At 45.6% G+C, this 19,385-nt stretch overlaps 1 protein-coding gene and 1 long non-coding RNA gene across 2 annotated transcripts in view; one reads left to right on the top strand and one right to left on the bottom strand.

Annotated features, from left to right (window-relative positions):
- The window catches only part of LOC115277987, a 24,964-nt gene extending 10,529 nt beyond the window's left edge, over positions 1-14,435 (top strand). The window contains exon 2 of the long non-coding RNA XR_003902627.1: positions 13,906-14,435. This is a non-coding gene — a long non-coding RNA (uncharacterized LOC115277987). The remainder of the gene's footprint in view (positions 1-13,905) is intronic.
- INO80C (INO80 complex subunit C) overlaps positions 1-19,385 on the bottom strand; it is a 20,255-nt gene extending 870 nt beyond the window's left edge. Inside the window, exons 1-4 of the mRNA XM_029922407.1 lie at positions 19,168-19,385; positions 6,512-6,622; positions 5,375-5,486; positions 4,402-4,469 (exon numbers count right to left, since the gene is read on the bottom strand). Of these exons, the coding sequence (XP_029778267.1) occupies positions 4,402-4,469; positions 5,375-5,486; positions 6,512-6,622; positions 19,168-19,323 (447 nt within the window). The 5' untranslated portion in view covers positions 19,324-19,385. The remainder of the gene's footprint in view (positions 1-4,401; positions 4,470-5,374; positions 5,487-6,511; positions 6,623-19,167) is intronic.

Raw genomic sequence — 19,385 nt, 5'->3', positions numbered from 1 at the left:
GACCCTGCTTAAGATTCTCTCTCTCTCTCACCAGCTTCGAACAGATGTTCTGGCTCCGTTCCCCCAAGGCAGGGAACAGGGGCTTGCTGTGCACACTCGCCCTTCCCTGTTACACACAGCCGCCCCAAGTGCACTCCGCTCCTGCTGCTCCACACCCCCCTCCCTTGCCATGCCCGCGGCTCCCCAGGCTACACCGCAGTGCTGGAAGGCCGCCCACACCCACTCTCCTGCTGGAAGGGGCCACCGCCCTACAACTGCAACCAGGCCATCTTCACAACTCGCCTTCTGATCATGTCGTTCCTCAGCATGAAATCTCTCAGAAGCTCCTCTCTGTCCTCAGGACAAAGGGTCAAATCCTCAGCATGGCTCCTCAGACCCCGCAAGCCCTCCCAGGCCCTCCTCCTTCCCAAGCCCCTTTCTCAGCCACACATCCCTGCTCTGGTTCAAACTGCTCTGGCTCTCAGGCCCTCCCTGCCTTCATGTTCCATTCACCTTGTCCTGAGGAGGGACCCCCACACAGGCCACTCTACTCCCTAATTGTCTGCTCATCCTTCAGGACTCGGCCCCCAGTCATCTCATCAGGGAAGCCTTATCTGCTTCCCCACTCTCCCCCCATCTGTCTCTTGCTCTTACACTTACTATGTGCATAACTCTTTGAGGCCCATGAGGCAGGAGCCCTGTCTTTTATCACCGCATTGGTGCTCCTAGTGTAATACAGAGTGCGCACGGCCTTCAGGTGGTCTTTGCACAACGAGTGATGACTGAATGAACGAATGAACGAATGGGTGGTCAGGATGATCACAGAAAACAACTCACTTCCCACTGACATATCAAAATTCTTTTAGTGTGTTTTCCTCTCATGCAAAGTGGAGAAAATAAGTTCACTTACTGTATTACCTCAAGTCACGTGGCTTCTACAGATTTTGAAACAGAAAACATGAGGATGAATCATTTGGAACTCCTTGAAAAAATTGTAAAAGATGCCATTAAAGTCTAGACAGGTCACATCCAGTTACTCAAGCGCGGACCGTCTGCTCTCAGCGCCAGTCAGCCCTGTGCGGCCCCCAGACGGGTAGCAGTGCTGTCATTTACGGGAGGAGGGGAGGCTGAAGAAGCAACAGGCTGAAGGGAAGCCAGTCAAACACTAAAACGTCCTCAGTTCTGCCACAGGGGATCTCCCCAAGGTATTTAACATCTGTGTGTCAGGAAAATGAGATTATTCCTAAAGATTCATCAAAGCTCTCCATAAAATAAAACTTCGATCCTTTGGCTTAATCTAGATCTTGCCTTTCTGTACCACATTTCCTTTGAAGACAGTAATATTGAGGAAGGCTTAAGTAGAGAAGGAGCAACAAGTCTCCTTCGAGGCTCCTGGCCATGCAGCAGTCGGACGAGCCGACTGGCAGGGGAGTCTCTGCCGCAGTTCCAGGCAGGGGTGCGGGCCTGCGTGTCTGGCTTTGATCATCTGCCCTCCCTATATGATCCAGCTCCGGCCTGGCTCCACTTCTGTGGCTGCCTCCCTCCTACCACCACACTGTGCTGAGCCGGCCCGCCCAAGTTCAGACCTCGGGGCCAAGAAGCCTGCTGAATAAATAATGCAGAATACAGAGATACTCTGGCACTGACAGAAAGGTTACCAACGAAAGCTTGACCTAGTATTCTGAGCAGAAGGGAGGAGGCCAAGTGACACCCCAGAGCTGAACAAGAGAAACACTGCACTCCTCCAATCTGTCCTCCTCTGATTCCATGCCTGGAGCCTGAATAAAACGAAGGCCACCTTCCAGTGGGGCAGCGGTAAACTGCTCGAAGGGTTCCCTGGCTGCCAGGTGACAGGCACTGTTCACTGCGCCCGTGTCCCCAGAACCACTGTACTTCCCATGGCTTTGTAACCAGGGCTAAACACAGGTGTGACCCTGCACGCCTCCCTGCCTGCCCATGCCCAGCGGACTGTCATCTGGCCAGCCAGGAACAGGTGCAACAGTGTAAACATGAGCTGGGCTTCATTTTTAATTATGTAACTTTAATTTATGCAGGCAACAAATGGGACATATTCAAAGGGAAGGGAATAAGAAAGGAAAGTGAACGAAGAAAACATTGTCAATAAGACTAAAGTCTCCTTTTCCAACCACCTACCATCTAAAAATCCTTGCCTTTCCCCAAGGAAACTCTGGTAAGTGGGCACCCTTCCAGACCTTGTTTGTATATACTCTTACACACATATGCAAACACACCAGAGAAATTACCCAGTATTTTTCTGTAAGTGTGTATTGCTTTTTGTATAAGCGGAACCATGCTGATTATACTACTTTGTACCCTCAGTAAACGATACAACTTGGATGTTTATCCATGTTATTACATACACGTCAGCCTCAGGACAGAATGAAAATATCCCCAATCCCAAGCCCCGGTTGACTGACCTTGATTTTATTTCTAGTGTTTTGCTCACAGTCATTTTCTCATAAGCACGTCTGCACAATGCTCCTTGTGCACACTGGCTCCGTAGGAGCTGCCTGGAAGGCAGACCGCTGGCTCGTGGGCGTTAGCCTTCCTGCCTCCATAGGTACTGACTGCCAAATGTCTCCCAAAGAACCCAGACCAATGTATTCCCACCTCAAAAGGGCCACACAGGAGGATATCCATTTCTCTATTCTGACGACGTTTATAACCCAATGTCTTTATTTCTTCCCTACTGATGGGTCTTTTTTTTTTTTTTAAGCTTATGTATTTATTTTGAGAGAGATAGAGACAGCATGAGTAGGGAAGAGCAGAGAGAGGGGGAGAGAGAGAATCCCAAACAGGCTCCTTACTATCAGCACAGAGCCCGACACGGGACTCGAACTCACAAAATCATGAGATCATGACCTCAGCTGAAACTAAGAGTTGGACACTTACCTGACTGAGCCACCCAGGTGCCCCTCTTTCCTACTGAGGACTCTTTTCTTTTATTATCAGTGAGATTGAATATCTATTTACTGGTCATCTGCATTTCCTCCTTGTAACTGTATTCATATCCTTTTAGCCAGCCCTGCGATGGGATTGTCTTTGAATGATTTGGTAGAGTTTTTTGTATATTCAAAATTTTCTTAATTCTTACATACAGTGGAGCAAGAAGTTTTAGGTGAGGTGTGACATGACAAGTCCTTGCCCATGGCACAAAGTACCTGAAACAATGCTTCTCAAAATGATTTTCATGCCTCCTAATGTATGCAAACCAATGCACTAGCCCATGAGCTGCCTAGTGGTGAGGAAAAGCTACCTGCTCATAAAGAATCCACCACAGAGATATATGCACGCACGCGCAGGCACACACACACACACACACACACACACACACACACATGCACGCACACCATGTTACAGCATTTCTAATCTCCCTGTTGTTTTTTGCGATAACTGTTAAAGGGTCTATGTTAGAAAGTTTGTAGTGCACTGAGGAGTGTGGGCTTTCCGGAGGAAAAGCTAAAATACACAACTGATTCAAAGAATATAACTAACATTATTTTCAAAAATGTAAGAAAACCTCAAATCTTCCCCAGTGTAAAATTTAGATCATTAGTTCAGTCAGTTTGCTACAGATGTTTGGAGTCCTACATTTTTATTAAAATGTAAACCAGTTAAATGATGTGTTTGAGTTTTAAAAAGTCAAGTGCCTCATTATTTCTATAGTTATGAGAAACGGCCCATCTTCCGAACATAACAGCGGTGAAAAGGATGAGGAAGTGGGGCTGAAAGCTGCACATGGCATTTACACTCAGAAAAGGAGATGAGGGGCAGTGAGGTTCCGGAGGTCAGCTAGTTCCTGAGTCCCGCCTGTCCAACAGCGTTGCTGGTGCTGGAACTGCATTCCCCAGAAGTACTTCCGGGGCCACAGCGTGGGGACAGAGGACCAGATCCACACGGGCCACGCTGGGTCAGTGGGCTCCCGGGGATTCTGTCAAAGATTTCACTTGGAAAAGCGGTGCATAAAATCATGCTTCCAATGCTTACAAATAAGTTTGAAAATCACTGCCTTTACCATAGAGCATCCTTAGTCTTTGGAGAAGTTTAAATATGTTTTTTAAAGTACAATCATTTCTAAGATGCAAGAAATTTTTTAAGTCACAGCAAAAAAAAAAGAAATTGTTGTTTCTTTCATGTTGTCTCATGTATTAACGAGACGAGGAAGGGGAAGTGAAACTCGTGTCTCCCTCCTTCTGAAACAGTCTTTCCTCCAGCCTACCTACACTGCTGCCCCAGGCGGCAGCCGCTCTAAGACAGGCCTGCCAGTGCTTCAGCACAAACCCATCACCTCTTCAAAGTATGCAGGCAGGGTCAGGGGTGGTTGACATCAACACTGTCTAAATAGTGCTGTGAGTCTCCTCTTCAACGCAGTGCTAGAGACCGAGATGTAATTATACTCACAAGAAGACCTGAAACATCAGAATACTTCTTAGCTGGTTTGAAGGACGGAGGAGCGTCAATACTGAAGTCTAGGGGGGAAGAAAGGAGAAAAGAAGGTAACTAAGCTGGCTTAAAAATACTCATATCCCTCTCCTTTTCCCTCCTAAGATGCTGTTGGATAATATTTCTGAAATTAATATTCTGTGATCAAGTGTCCCCAGAACTCTCCGGGGAGATAATTATGTACCTCACAGACCAAGTGCAGGCTCTGGATGTAGCCCTGCCCTGTCCCTGGGGAGCCAACAGAAAGCTCATCTGCCCACAAGCCACTCTCACTGTCACAGGCTACATGGGCTGAGGGCGATGCCAAATAACCCCCTAATTGGGTCTGTGCGCCTGGACACCGGAATGTCCACACCCGGACTGCTGACTAGTTCACTTGTCACCCATCTGAGTCACTCCCATGAAAGATGTGCCATGGGACAGGACGCAGATGGAGCTTTGACCTCTACTTTCCGATGAAGTTGAACAGAACTTGTAACAGTGCTTTACACAGATTGGAAAATACTGCAGCATAAAGCATTTACTCTGAAAAACAACGGCCTGGAGAGCAAAACAGAGTCAGCCCCTCAGCTGGTTGTTAGAAACCCTCCTAAATCTTTTTCAACCTTGGAAAACACATTTGAAGGGGAGCGACTCTTGAGTAAGAAGTTTGCCCAACAGAAATGCCAGTATGACCATATCAGGACCTATTCCTCCAGATGGAAATGTTAATGGTGACACAAAAACCACACATCCATGATGACATAAACAGGTTCAACACAGATACAGTTATGAGGAAACAGGTACATTATCTCCCATACTGAGGCAACTATAGAATTCCTAGGCTATAAGTCGTTTCCTATGTTCATGCGGACACAGGCAAATGGTGTACGTTTGTTAGAAGTTCCTAGTCTAAACATTATAAACACATGAAAGGCTCCAGACAGCTCACAGTTAGGATCGTTCAGTTGCCAAGGCAATGCCCTTTCCGAAGCGAGGATTTGTTTCAGGTTCTTCCAGGTTCTGTTCTTCTTGCCAGCTACCGCGCCACCGTGGCCAGAGTGCTTGAATTAAAGACGTGGATCAGAAGAGACAAAACTCAGTGGAGGCTACCATTTCAGAAGCTGAATCATGCTCATTCATAACTATAACATAGCCCTCATTCTCTCAGCTCGCTTGTACCCCTAAAGGCTGTTTTTTTAAGTCTGACACTGTACACTTTAATCTTACTTACAAAAACCCAACTTGTAGATTATCAAAACCCCTGAGTTAATTGGTGATAGAATAGAAATAAAAGGTGTTTGTTTGTTTGTTTTTTTAACATGCTCATAGAAACTCACATTCTTTGTTGGGACTAACTTTATAGAATTCACTCATGAATTTCCCATTACTTTAAAATAAATGTATTACAAAATTAGATTTAAACTCATGACTACATCTCTAAACTCCCTTCTGAGGGCAGGTCACTGCCTCACAAATTACTGGAGATCCTGGAAAACCCAAGTAAGCCTCAAGCATGGCATGGCAATTCTTCTGGAAATTTTTTTCTTCTATGAAAATGACAAAGTAAAATGGAAAAAAATACCAAAATCTGTTGCAGGCACGGGTAATACTGTATTTTCAAAACTAATTAATGGAAAACTTCTAATGACATAATGAGTCTCTGTAATTATTATATCCTTCAAGAATGAAAGGAAGAGTAGCCTATTTCTACTTTAGAGCAACATAAGGTTAGATTTACTTAAACTAATGAGGAGCACTTCTCCTTCAGTTAATTATTTTAAGCTCATCTAAACTTACATAAAACCAATGAAAAGGAATGGTAAAGAATCTTGGAAATGACCCATCCTCTTTAACCAGTTCCTCAAAAGACACCAATCCTTGGGCACTGGCCCACTGGAAGATCCATGGAAGGGGAAGGGCCCTCCTTCTGCCCCCGCCCATCTCCTAACGGCCGATGTCTGAGAACATGTCGACTTGGCCTGATGGAAAAGGACCCCAGTGCCACCCAGGCCGCAGACCCCACAGGAACAGAGGCTGAGGTATGGGTGTTTGGGTTTTGTGTGTATAAAATACCTTAGATGCTTACCACAAAGTTTGGATCCTTGAATGGCAATGGCTTGGCAGCTTTGTCCATAGGTCCTGTGCTATAATCAGAGGGCACCATTTTATTCTCACCCATGGCTTCCAGGCTGATACCCTTAAAACATAATAAGGATAGTTTGAGGTCAGCTGCTTCTAGGTGAGATCCCTAACTCGGCTCCCAACAAGACACAGGATGATTCCACAAGACATGTGAAGGAAGACAGTGCCCCAGAGCCCTAGCAGGTTGCCTGTAGCAGAGAAGGGCATGCCGGACTGGAGGGGCCCCTGTTGTGCAGAGAGCCCACAGGAGAGACAGCCAGGACCCCAGCTGCTATGCTTCCCGTTCTCCCATGTGGCACGCATTAGAGATGGGTGTGCTACCTGAGCTGGCTCATTTAACTCTGACAGCTCTGTTATCCCGTTTCCAGAAGAGAAAACAGAGGCTCAGGGGCATGGCGTCAAGGCCACACAGTGATTGGCTCTGGATTCAAACCTGCTAAGCTTGTCTAAATGTGTCTCAAAACATTAAGACAAAAACCACGCCAGCCCTTGTAAGAGTGTCATCAGCCAGAGCACCCAGGCTACAGCTCTCAGGCTTAAGGGGAGCAGCAGGATATAGGCATTCTCAGGAAGGAAAACAGAGGGAGAAGAGGCTGGACATCCGCGGGTCAGCTGGCTGCAGCCAGTGTCCTGACAAGCAGGCTAAATGCTTTAAAACAAAAACAAAAACCCATTTTTAAAAATTTTATTTTTTTTAATGTTTATTTTTGAGAGAAAGAGAGCTATCAGCTCTGTGGTGTCCGCAGACATCGAAGCAGGCCTCGAACTCATGAACTGCGAGGTCATGACCTGAGCTGAAACCAAGAGTCTGACACTTAAACAACTGAGTCACCCAGGCGCCCCCACCAAGAAACCTTTTACGTTAACCATCACCTAGAAAAAATTCAAGCCAAACTAAGAAATTATTTCTGATTTTAATGTGATTTCCAGACTACAATAATTTTTTAAATTGAAACATAATTTATATCCAATGAAATTCACAGGTTTGAGGTGTAGGTTTCATGAGTTTTGCCACATATTTACACTTGTTTAATCCATGTCCCTGTTGAGATACGGAACATTTCCATCATCCCAGAAAGTTCCCTCAGGCCCCTTCCCAGTCAATACCTTCCACCCCCAGGTGGAACGTGCCACCACTGGAATCTGACAGCATGCGCTCTTGTGCTGGCTCCCCTAGTTCAGCACAGAGCATTCGGGATCTGTGGTGTTGCTGCGGACAGCTGGGGTGGTGTCAGTCATGTTTCCCTGTACTGGCCTGCACTCGGCAGAGGGGCGACACCACGATTTGTTTACCCGCTCTCTGCTGATGAACATTTGGGGCAAATGTAGTCTTTGACTATTATAAATAATGCTGCTGTGAACATTCTGTACCAACCTTTGTGTGGACCTGTGTTTTCACTTCTCTTGGGTAAATACCTAGGAGCAGAATGGTTGGGTAATAGGGTAAGTGTGTGTTTAACTGCCAACTCATTTTCCTAAATGGCTGCCCTCTTTTACACTCTCAGCAGCAGTGGAGAAGAGTGCTGGTTGTGTGTGTGTAAATTCCATCAGCACTGCCTCCAGCCCCGCAGGAGCATCCACGCAGGGGCCACGGGGCCACTCGCTCTGCTTCAGTGGTTCTCGGAACAGTCTCCTCTCAAACACTGTCCCAGACTCTGCCAGGGTCTCTGCACGTGCGCCCGTGCTCCTCCTCTGTCCACACCACCCCTTTTGTCAGGTGTGCCCCTCCACTTGCTCCCCCTTCACAGTCTTTCCTAAGTCTTCTCTTTTCCAAACCCCAGTTCAGTGTCAACTCTAGGAGCTAAGAGGCCTCCACCCTTCTCAACCTTTTCCCACTGTCCTCAGCCACAAATGTTCTTTCTCTTCTCTCTCTCTCTCTCCCTCCCTCTCCCATAAGTCCTTCCCTCGCCCTCACCCTCATCTGCACCATCCTCAGTTCTCGGCCTCAGAGGATGGGCTCTGTGGTGCACACACCTTGGCCGCTCCCTTCTCTCCAGCACAGTCAGTGACACGTTCTTAAGTGAAGCCCAATGTGACTCCACTATTTACAGCGGGCAAGTGGGCACCCCTGACCTTGAGATTAGAAACACACCCTGGCCTCCTCTCCAGCCTCAGCTTCCACTCCCCCTCCTTCCTGTATTTTGTAATTTCTGGTACAAAATCCATCGAGTCATTTTCTGTATGGCACAGTTTCCAATTTTCCCATGCTCATTTATGCTTTACTAAGAGTATTTTCATCGGGATTACTCCATGTCAGTTTTAATGTTGTAACAAAGATTAGATTTAGCATTCTGTACATAACTAACTTCTATTGCCCTTCTACTTTTTCCTTCATGGGCATGCCATTTCTGCCAGGTACATGTATCCTGGGAGACCCAATCTGAGGAGGAAAATGTTGTTTTCCCATCACGTTTAATCAACAATCAATGTTACCTTGTATAGTTTTAGCCAATTGTCAATGTTATTTTGTGTTGACTATTCTAAGACTAATATCTATTGTAAATTAGATAAATGATAGATGGTTTGTGTATGTCTTAGTTGATGAAAAAACAGCAGCTTTATGAAACAGGGAACAACAGACCAGAAATAGGAGGGACTGAGAGAGGAGGACAGATGAGAGGAGAGACTCCGAGAGTGAGGGGCACAGAGCTGGGACACAACCTGCTTCACCGCAGGCCAATGTTCTGTCCCCCGCATCTAACCCAGTGCCTGGCTGGCCGGTTACCTGGTTGACGAGAGTTAAGGAACACCACAGCACAGTGTCACTTGGTGCCACGTCTTAAGATGTACGTGCTCAGGGGGTAAGGAATCTGCTCAGGGGGGTGCGGCGGCCGAACACAAAGAAACACAGGAAGGATGACTTGGAAATGATAGGGCTGGGTTACCTATGGAGCATGGGGAACGGGGTGGAAGGGACAGGAGAGGGGAAGGGCAGAAAGGAGTGAAACTTCGCCGAGTACAGCTTTGTGTAGTGTTTTGACCTTCTGAACCATGCTAAAGTTTCACATACTAAAATAATAATAATACCAAGAAGGATGGGCAGCAGGTAGGGAGAAAGGACTACAAACAAAAACAAATCAACCTAACTGTATTTTGAATGACAAACATAACCACACTGAAGGGGAGGAAGGGAGAGAGAACTCCAGAAATCTTTGATACAGTATTTTGACAATATAAATTAAGGCTAAAGGCAAAAAGAACCATAAACAATTGGGTTTATTTCTCACAAGAGTACAGATTAAGAATTCTGAAACTACTATACACGTATTCTAAGGAGCAAATGAGGAATGATGGAAGGCCAGAATGAAGCCTGTGCTACGAGGCTGAAATCAGAGGTCTGCAATGTGGACTTGTGGTTTTAACATAGCACAGACAGAGAAACACAGAGAGTAAGGGGGAGATGCGTGTGCGTGCGCACACACACACACACACACACACACACACCCCAATACTTGCTAGCTCTCTCCACTGAGGGCTGGAAACAGCAGGCACAACTGTATTCAGATCCTGGTTTCTAAAAGTTATTCTCCAAGAACTACTGATCCTTTAAAAAAAAAAAAAAAAGCTGGTTCTAGGGCTGGGGCAGGAAAATACAAGATGAGCCTGTGGTTCAAGAAAGTAAGAAAAGAGCTGTATCAGTTTGTTAGGGCAGCCATAACCAAATGCCACAGCCTGGGTGGGTTAAACAACAGAAATTTATTTCCTCACAGCTCTGGAAACTACAAGTCCTACAAGTCCAGGGCAAGATGTCTGCAGGTTTCTCCGGAGGCCGTGCTCCTTGGCTTGGAGATGGCTGTCTTCTATCTGTATCCTCACATGGCCTTTCCTCTGCACACTCCCCTCCCTGGTCTTCTGCATAAGGACAACGGTCATATGGGATTAGGACTCCCATAGGTGTCTTGCATAAAGACAGTGGTCATATGGGCTTAGGGCTCCACCTTTATGACCACATTTAATCTTAGTTACCTCTGTGATGTCCCTATCTCCAAATACAGTTATATTCTAGGTGTACTGGGGGTGAGGTCTCCTTATAAATCTTGAAGGGAGGGGCACCTGCATGGTTGTGTCAAGCATCTGTCTTGATTTCAGGTAAAGTCATGATCTCACAGTTTTGTGAGTTCCAACCCCACATTAGGCTCTGCACTGTACAGAGCCTACTTGAGATTCTCTTCCTCTCTCTACCCCTCCCCTGCTTGTGCTGTCTCTGTCTCTCTCTCAAAAAAAAAAAAAAAAAACTTAGGGACAAAATTCAGTCCATAACAGAACTCAAAAACTGAGGGGAGTATATTAAAGGACACAGAAACCAATTTGGAGAGGTTCCCACTAGCTATTTTGAGCAACAAAGTAAATAACACTGATGCAGAATATGTAAAGAATTGTTATCACTCAACAACAAAAAGACAATTCCGTTTTAAATGGGCCACGGATTTCAAGTAATGTTTCTTTGAAGAAGACCTACAAATGGCCAGCATAAAAATTGCTCACCATCATTGGCTATTAGGGAAATGTAAATCAAAACCATAATGAGATACCACTCCACACCCACATGGCAACATATGGAATGGCCACCACAAAGACACAAACAAAGACGTGTTGGCGAGGATGTGGAGACACTGTAACCCTCATACACTGCTTGTGAGAATGTAAAAGGCTATGGCCACTTTGAAAAATTGTTTGGTATTCCCTCAAAATATTGAACAGAATTATCCTATGACCCAGTAATTCAACTATATGTATACCCAAGAGAAATAAAAATAAGTCTGCACAAAAACATGTGCATGTTTATAGAAGCATTTTTCATAATAGCCAAGAAGTGCAAACATGTCCATCAACGGAGGGTTATCAGCCATAGAAGGGAATGAAGTACTGATATACCTACACCACGGATAAGCCTTGACAATATTATGGTGACTGAAAGAAGCATACACAAGAGGCTGCAGATTGTATGATTTACATAAGGTGACTACAGGAATCAAAGATGAGAGGTGGTCAGGGGCTGGGAGGAAGGGGGCATGGGGAAAGACTGCTAAGAGATAAGGGTTTCTTTTCAGGGTCATGGAAATATTCTAAAATTAGATGGTGGCAATGGTGGCACAATTCAGTGAATATCCTACAAACCACTGACGAGTACACTCTAAGAGGGCAAATGTTATGGTATGTGGATCATATCTCAATAAAGCAGTTAACAAATAAACAAACTTACAGATGAATGACTAAAGCTAAGTCTCAGAAGTGTCTCCCCACAGGACACCTTGACACACACAGCGGAGAGACCCGGTAGACACCATCTTACTACGTGCTCCAAGATAACACTGTCAGTAACAGAGCATGCGGCCACCACGTGCCAGGATGTGATGCACTGGGAAGGGGCCTGCGTCACTCCTGCCAGATGTATTACCCATGTCTCATCATGAGAAAATATCAGACAAGCCCAAACTGAGCAACATTCTATAAAACAACTGACTAGTATGCTTCAAAAGTGCAGGTCGTGAAAGATAAAGACTGAAGAACTGCTCTACATAAAAGGAAGCTAAAAACCGATGACAACTAAACACAATGTGTGATCCTAGACTGGACCCTGGACCAGATCAAAGACAAGTGTACAGTCTATGTATTCGGTGTCAGTGTTGCTTCAGTGTGAATGCCCTAAATCCAATGGCTGTACTGTTGTTATGTCAGAGAATGCCTTTGGTTTTAGGATATCCACACTGAAATAGAGTCATAAAAAAAAAATGCAGGGGCACCAGGGTGGTTCAGTTGGTTAAGCATCTGATTCTTGATTTCAGCTTAGGTCATGATCTCACAGTTCGTGAGTTCAAACCCTGCCTTGGGCTCTGCACTGACAGTTCAGAGCCTGCTTGGGGTTCTCTCTCCCTCTCTCTCTGCCCTTCCCCATCTTGCACTTGCTTGAGTTCTCTCTCTCCTCTCAAAATAAATGAATAAACATTAAAAATAATAATAAATAAAAATTTTTAAATACAGTGGCTAAGACAGACCTCTCCCCTGGGGTACAGCCAGCTGCTAACCTGACAGCGAATGAGCCAGGGGCTCCACGGACCTTGAAAGGAAGGTATAGCTGGCATGCAGGTCAGGAAGAGTGACAGTCACCTGCTCTTTCAAGAGGCTGTGGTTCAGGGGCAAAGGAGGAAGCCTAACTCACTGGCTGGAGGCACATGAGATGAGCAGGTCTTAGAAAACCGCTGCTATCAGAAGAAGCAACGGGGTCCTTTTCCCAAGGAAGCTTGGAACCAGGGTGGCCACAGGACTACTCCATGAGGAGCAGGCCAATGCACATGGACTTGCAGGAGACTGGGTCTACAGGATGGCCTAAAGTACGTGCGTGCGAGACAGGAAGACAGCCCCAAGAACCATGCAGGGAGCATCACAGCAAAACGGAACTTTTAACGGAACTCCAGCGTACTGCTGGAGTTCTTCATAAAGAAAATGACGACTGGGGCGCCTGGGTGGCTCGGTCGGTTGAGCCTCCGACTTCGGCTCAGGTCAGATCTCACATTCGTGGGTTCGAGCCCCGCATCAGGCTCTGTGCTGACAGCTAGCTCGGAGCCTGGAGCCTGCTTCGGATTCTGTGTCTCCTTCTCTCTCTGCCCCTCCCCCTCTCATGCTCTGTCTCTCTCTGTATCAAAAAATAAATAAAACATTAAAAAAAAAAAAGAAAGAAAATGACGACTTATGTAAAGTCTCCACCTGGAAGAGAATAAATGGAGCTGCGAAAGCAGCAAGGAAAATTCCCAGAGGGACCTGGGGAAGCAGCCCCCAAGCCCCTCCCCCCATAATTACAGAACCATCCACAGAACACGCCCAGCTGGCAGCCACAGGCCTCAAACTATAGCCTTAGGCTTTCCTACCCTGCAGGCACTGCAGAAAGACAGCATCTCTCTCTCCCTTTCTCTGCATGCCTCTTTTCTGATTCCTAGTGGACTTAGGTGCTGTGTGCATAGTGAAATCCTGGGAAGGAATACGGGGTGCTCTTTGATGCAGGCTGTTCCCAGGCCCCAGGAAGAGATGAGGAACGCTGGTGGGCAGAGGGGCCTCACTGAGATCGGGAGGCCACCGAGAGGAGCAGCTACCTCAGCAAGTGTGTGCGGGTGGGAAGGTCTGGGAGCTCTGCCAGGGGAGCGGAGGCACCGCCAAACAGGTGCATCTGCTGAGAGGAGGGGGAAGGGTGGGAGAGAAGGCCAGAAGTCTGCATCACCCTTCCAGGCTTCACGACAGAGAAGAGACAACAAGGGGACAGAGGTGGGGTGCTCTGGCCCTGATTTTCAAAGCGGACCCCACCTGCTCATTTGGTTCCTTCATCTTCTCTCCCTCCCTTGTCAGCAGGGCCAGTGAGGAGCCAGGCTGAGGAAGATGCAGAGAAAGGACATCCCAATGAGACCTAAGCCACATCGTTCCAGAGCCGGGCCCACAACTGGGTGTTCTGCCGTTCTTTCCTCCCCCACCCCACCCTCCACGAGACTGTGCCCTCATTCTTCTCTCCTGGGGCTTCAGCCATGCCCAGAGCCTGCTGCCTATTAGTGACTCGATCAGAGGGAGCAGCCAGCAGTGAAAGGGAGGATCAAGTCTGTGAGGCTGGAATGCAATCAAATAACATTTTAAATGATGTAGAGTTTCCACATTACCAAAGCACGTTAACACCAAGAGACTTTACGAGATGAACAGTCCCATCCCCAGGACATGAACAAGAGGAAAGAAGTAATGCTTAGCACTCAGGGCTGCCCCTCTGTTCAGCTCGAGAAGAGCTGACCTAAGTAAGTCCCAGGGAGGAGAAACCTGGCCGTATCAAGGCAGCACAGCCTGCAGTCAGTGAGGCCTCCTGCTCACCCAATAAACAGCCACGTCTCTCCGGAGGGCAGCCTGCACAACTGACCCAGACTTAAGGATAACATGGTCACTGAAAAGTCAAATCCTCAGTTACATCCATCTAACAGTATTCTAGAATCAAATCGCTGAGCCTAATCTAGAACTGTAGCCTTGTGGTAGGGTTACTGAAAACAGCACAAGCTAGGGTCCACAATGTCATACATCAAGGACAATGATGAAAAACTTTATCTCCACATAGAAAACACAAATTATAATAGCTGTCGGAGAAGAAGTGGGTGACTTTTTATGTCCACTTTAATTTTTTTATGTTTTTATTTATTATTGAAACAGAGAGACAGAGCACAAGAAGGGGGAAGGGCAGAGAGAGAGAGGGAGACACAGAATCTGAAGCAGGTTCCAGGCTCTGAGCTGTCAGCACAGAGCCCGATGCAGGGCTCGAACCCACAAACTGAAATCATGACCTGAGCCGAAGTTGGACACTTAAACGACTAAGCCACCCAGGCCCCCTATGTCCACTTTAAAAACAGAAAAAAGGAACTTCTAAATCTAACATTATGATTTTCTTGTAATGTCAGGGGTAGAATGGTTATTTTTTGGACGAAGAAATCAGTCCAGCATTCTCTGGTGCCTCCAATTACAGAAGAGTCTATCATCACTGCACTCTGCATTAACCTTCTCAAGGAGCAACTGCTGCCTCTTAACTTAGTTAGACATTTAGATTGCCCACAGAGTGTTCACTGCTTACTCATTACCTATCAGTCTACCATGTAACACTCAGGCCCAGGGCAATTAGGTTTCTTTGTAGATTTTACCAACTTTACTATGCATCTGGAAAGTCTAAAATGCCCTATGCTCATCTAATCTCCCCCCAAAGCATTTCTCTGTACCATGGATTTGGTTCTATCAGATATTTAATTCTGTCTTCCAAAGCAGAAGAGTGATAAGAGTGGTATCAAGAGAGGCAGTCAAGAAAAAAGAACGTGGACTCTGGACAATCTACCTGGGTTCCAATCCTGACTCTACTGCATGTAGTTTGTATTATCTCGGGAAAGTTACTCAATCTCTCTCTCCATGATCCTGTCTTTTTATCTGGAGAATACAATTCACAGAGGTTTAAGAATTAAATGAGGCAGAGGCACCTGGCTGGCTCAGGTGGTGGAGCATGCTACTCTTGACCTCAGAGTAGGAAATTCAAGCTCCATATTAGGTGTAGAGATTACTTTAAAAATAAAATCTTAAGATAATGATAATTAGGGGCGCTGGGTGGCTCAGTCGCTTAAGCGTCCAAGTCTTGATTTCCACTCAGGTCATCGAGGATTGTGGATTTGAGCACTGCATTGGGCTCTCCACTGAGAGTATAGAGCCTGCTTGGCATTTCTCTCTCTCTCTCTCTCTCTCTCTCTCTCTCTCTCTCTCTCTCTTTCTCGGCTTCTCCCCGACTCATGCTTACTCTCTCTCAAAATAAATAAACTTTAATAATAATAAAATGAGATAGTACTTAGAAAGTGCTTAGCACAGTGCCTGAGATAAGAGTAAATGCTCGATATTATTATTTATCATGATTTCTTTCACTTTAGCATCATAACCAAAATGAAAGGGAAATAGCACTTTCCAAATTATGTCATTATTGATACTTTACACTGAAAATACAAATAAACACAAATCCACACAGAATTGTCAAATCTGTGACAATTTGTACAATTTAGCAAGCACAGTAATTTCCACTGAATTAAAGATTCACCTTAATGAAATAATGAAATTATTTTAGTACTATTAAACTACTTAATACTATTTCCTAGGACTGACAGAAAGGAGTTTCTATAAATGCTTTGTTCAGAATACTTATAGATCCAAAATATACTTGAGACGCCTGGGTGGCTCAGTCGGTTAAGTGACTTCGGCTCAGGTCATAATCTCACAGTCTACAAGTTCGAGCCCTGCATGGGGCTCTGTGCTAAGAGCTCAGAGCCTGGAGCCTGCTTCAGATTGTGTCTCCTCTTACGGCCCCTCCCCAACTCATGCTCTGTCTCTCTCTTTCAAAAAATAAAAATAAATAAAAACACTTAAAAAAAACATTCAAAGAGTGCCTGGGTGGCTCAGTGGGTTAAGCTTCTAGGCTCAGATCATGATCTCACAATTTGTGAGTTTGAGCCCCATGACAGGTGGAGTGCTGACAACTCAGAGCCTAGAGCCTGGAACCTGCTTTGGATTCTGTGTCTCATTCTCTCTGCCCCATCCCACACTGCTCTGTCTCTTTCAAAAATGAATAAATGTAAAAAAAAGGTTTTTTAAATATTCAAAAATATTCTCTCCTGAGGGCTTCCAAACATAAAGCCCTTTACATTTCATCCATCTACACAATTTTACGTTAGAAATAGAATGCACATTCAAGAAAGTAAAACCCACCTTAAGAATCCACAATATCAGGTTATTTTAACCAATTTCAAAAATCATTCTAATGTCCTATGTAAATGTCCCTTATAAATTTTTAAATCCCATGAAAGTTTTACAGATACTGCTTTTTTGTAAGAAACAAAATAGCTGAAACTATTGAACTCAGCAAGTTTAGATACTGAAAAATCTGTAAAGTCCCTTTTAACTCAAGAAATACAATCGTTTATACAAAAAGCACTCATTTCCCACTGGTAAAACCGTAAGCAATCTGATCCACGCGCACAGCTCCAGCCCTTGAAGGCCCTCCCCATCCAGACCCCCCACCCCTCAGAGTCCACCTCAACCCCTCTGCCACCCCACCTTCCCTTGTGTGCCGACCATCCCCTGCTGAGTCCTCATCTTCCAGGCTCTCACCACCTTAGGGCACCAACACCATAGAATACCTATAACCAACTTTGGTCCATGGTTAGAAATTACTGTATTTTCCTAATTGTTTCATAAATATGATAGGTAGACTTCTTAAGATGGCCCTTCCAATTCCTGGCTTCTGGTGTTCACACACCTTCTTCCAGTTATTCAAGCAAACACTAATATAGGCACCACTATGAAGGAGTTTTACAGATAACATTAAGGTCTCAAGTCAGCTGACCTCACACAAATGAGACTATCCAGGTGGGCCTGTCCTTCAATCTTTGTTCAGAGCTCAGGGACAAGAGAAGTCAGAAGTATTTGAAGTGTGACAGGGATTGGATGCAAGAGATTCTCCACAGCTGGCTTTTAAGATGGAGGAGGCCGTATGGCAAGGAATGAGACCAGCCCAGTCAACACTTGATTTCAGCTTTGTGATACCCTGAGCAGAAAACCAAACCAGGCACATCATACCAGGACTTCGGACTTACGAGATACCTGTACACAGCCGTCACAATGGCTAAAGTTAGAGATGGATGGTGCCAAGTACGGCTGAGGACATAGAACAACTGGAACTCATTCATTATTTACTGGCAAGAATGCCCAATAGTGCAACTACTTTGGGAAATTTCTGAGGTAAATGTGTCTATCATATGACCCAGCAATTCCACTACTATCCATTTACCTAAGAGAAATGAAAGCATATATCTGCACACACTTGTATAGGAATGTTCAGAGCAGCGCCAATTAGCTGTATACTCAAATGTCTGTCAACAGTTGTGGTATGTTTACACAATGTAACAGATACATTGAAACAGGTAATATGAATGAATGAATGAATGAATGGCTCTGGAAAACAGTTTCACAGAGAAACCTAAACAAACACTAAATAGTATGTCCTATATGATTCCATTTATATTCTGTTCAAAAAGCAAAGTCAATGGTGAGAGATGTCAGAACACTGGTTACCTCTGGTAGGGAAGGTAGAGAGTATTGACTGGAGAAGGTCACCGGGAATTTTCAAAGGCTCTGGAAATTCTCTTGATCTGGCCACATAGATATATACATACATAAAAAGCCATTGATCTGTACTCCTTAAGATTTGTACATTTTACGGCATTTAAGTCCTATCTCAATAAAGCATTTAAAAAGGGCGGGGGGAGCACTACCCATTATATCTGTAAACTGCAACAGGCACTTAACGTTTCTAGAACGTCGCTCTTGATTCTTGATGAATGATGCCACACTATGTGCTGTAGAGGACAAAGAAACACACTCTATCTTTGCCCTCTTATTGCTTTAAATAAAATGCAGAAGTTACGAAAAACACTCATGTAACCAAACCACTCCTCTGCAGAAAATCCTTTGCTGGAATTGTGGAGCTTAGATTGCCCAGATGCCGTTTAGTCTGTGCCAGGCACTGTGCTCAGGGCTTTCCGACCATGACCTCATTGAATCCTTTTAACAAGTCCATGGGGTAAGACCAAACCCACTTTGGGACAAGGAAACTGAGAGTCAACAAAGTACTTTTCTGAGGAAGAAGCAAGTCATTCTTGGTACAGACACTCGGTAAACGTCCAAGAAAGGACGAAGGTGAAACACGTTGACTGAAACAGAAAAAGTTCTGAACCTCAATCTAAAAGCGACTTCGATGAAGGGACGATCATTCTAAATCGGTATTAACAACCCCACCTCTCCGGCTCTCAAGGACAAAGCAACGCGGGTGGTACTTGAACCAAATCCCAACAGTCTACAGCTAAGGCAATAATGTTTTATTTGCATAGCAAATAAGATCCGCAAGCACCGTAGGCAAGACCGCAAAATCCAGCCCCTCCGCCCAGCGGGCACCAGCCAGGCGCACGCGCCCTCGCTCCGCCCCGCTCTGCACTGCGCACGCGCCCTCGTTCCGCCTCGAAAGGCCCCGCGCACGCGCAGGCTAAGCGAGCGACAGAATACCTGCGTAAAGCTGTTCCCGGACACTCTTTTCTTCTTACTGGCGCTGTAACCCCCAGCGCTGCTGCTGTTGTGGGAAGGACTAGCTGGCCTCTTCTTGCTGTTCCGTGCTATCCCCGGAGTGGAAGTGGTGGCCACAATTGGAATTTGAGCCGCCATCCCTACCCTGAATCTTCCTCCTCCCCCACCCCCACTTTTCAATGCCGGCTCTGGAACTTCCG

Source organism: Suricata suricatta, chromosome 14 (assembly GCF_006229205.1).
Source record: "Suricata suricatta isolate VVHF042 chromosome 14, meerkat_22Aug2017_6uvM2_HiC, whole genome shotgun sequence".
Classification (NCBI taxonomy): Eukaryota; Metazoa; Chordata; class Mammalia; order Carnivora; family Herpestidae; genus Suricata; species Suricata suricatta.
This window is presented reverse-complemented; position numbering and strand designations above follow the sequence as displayed.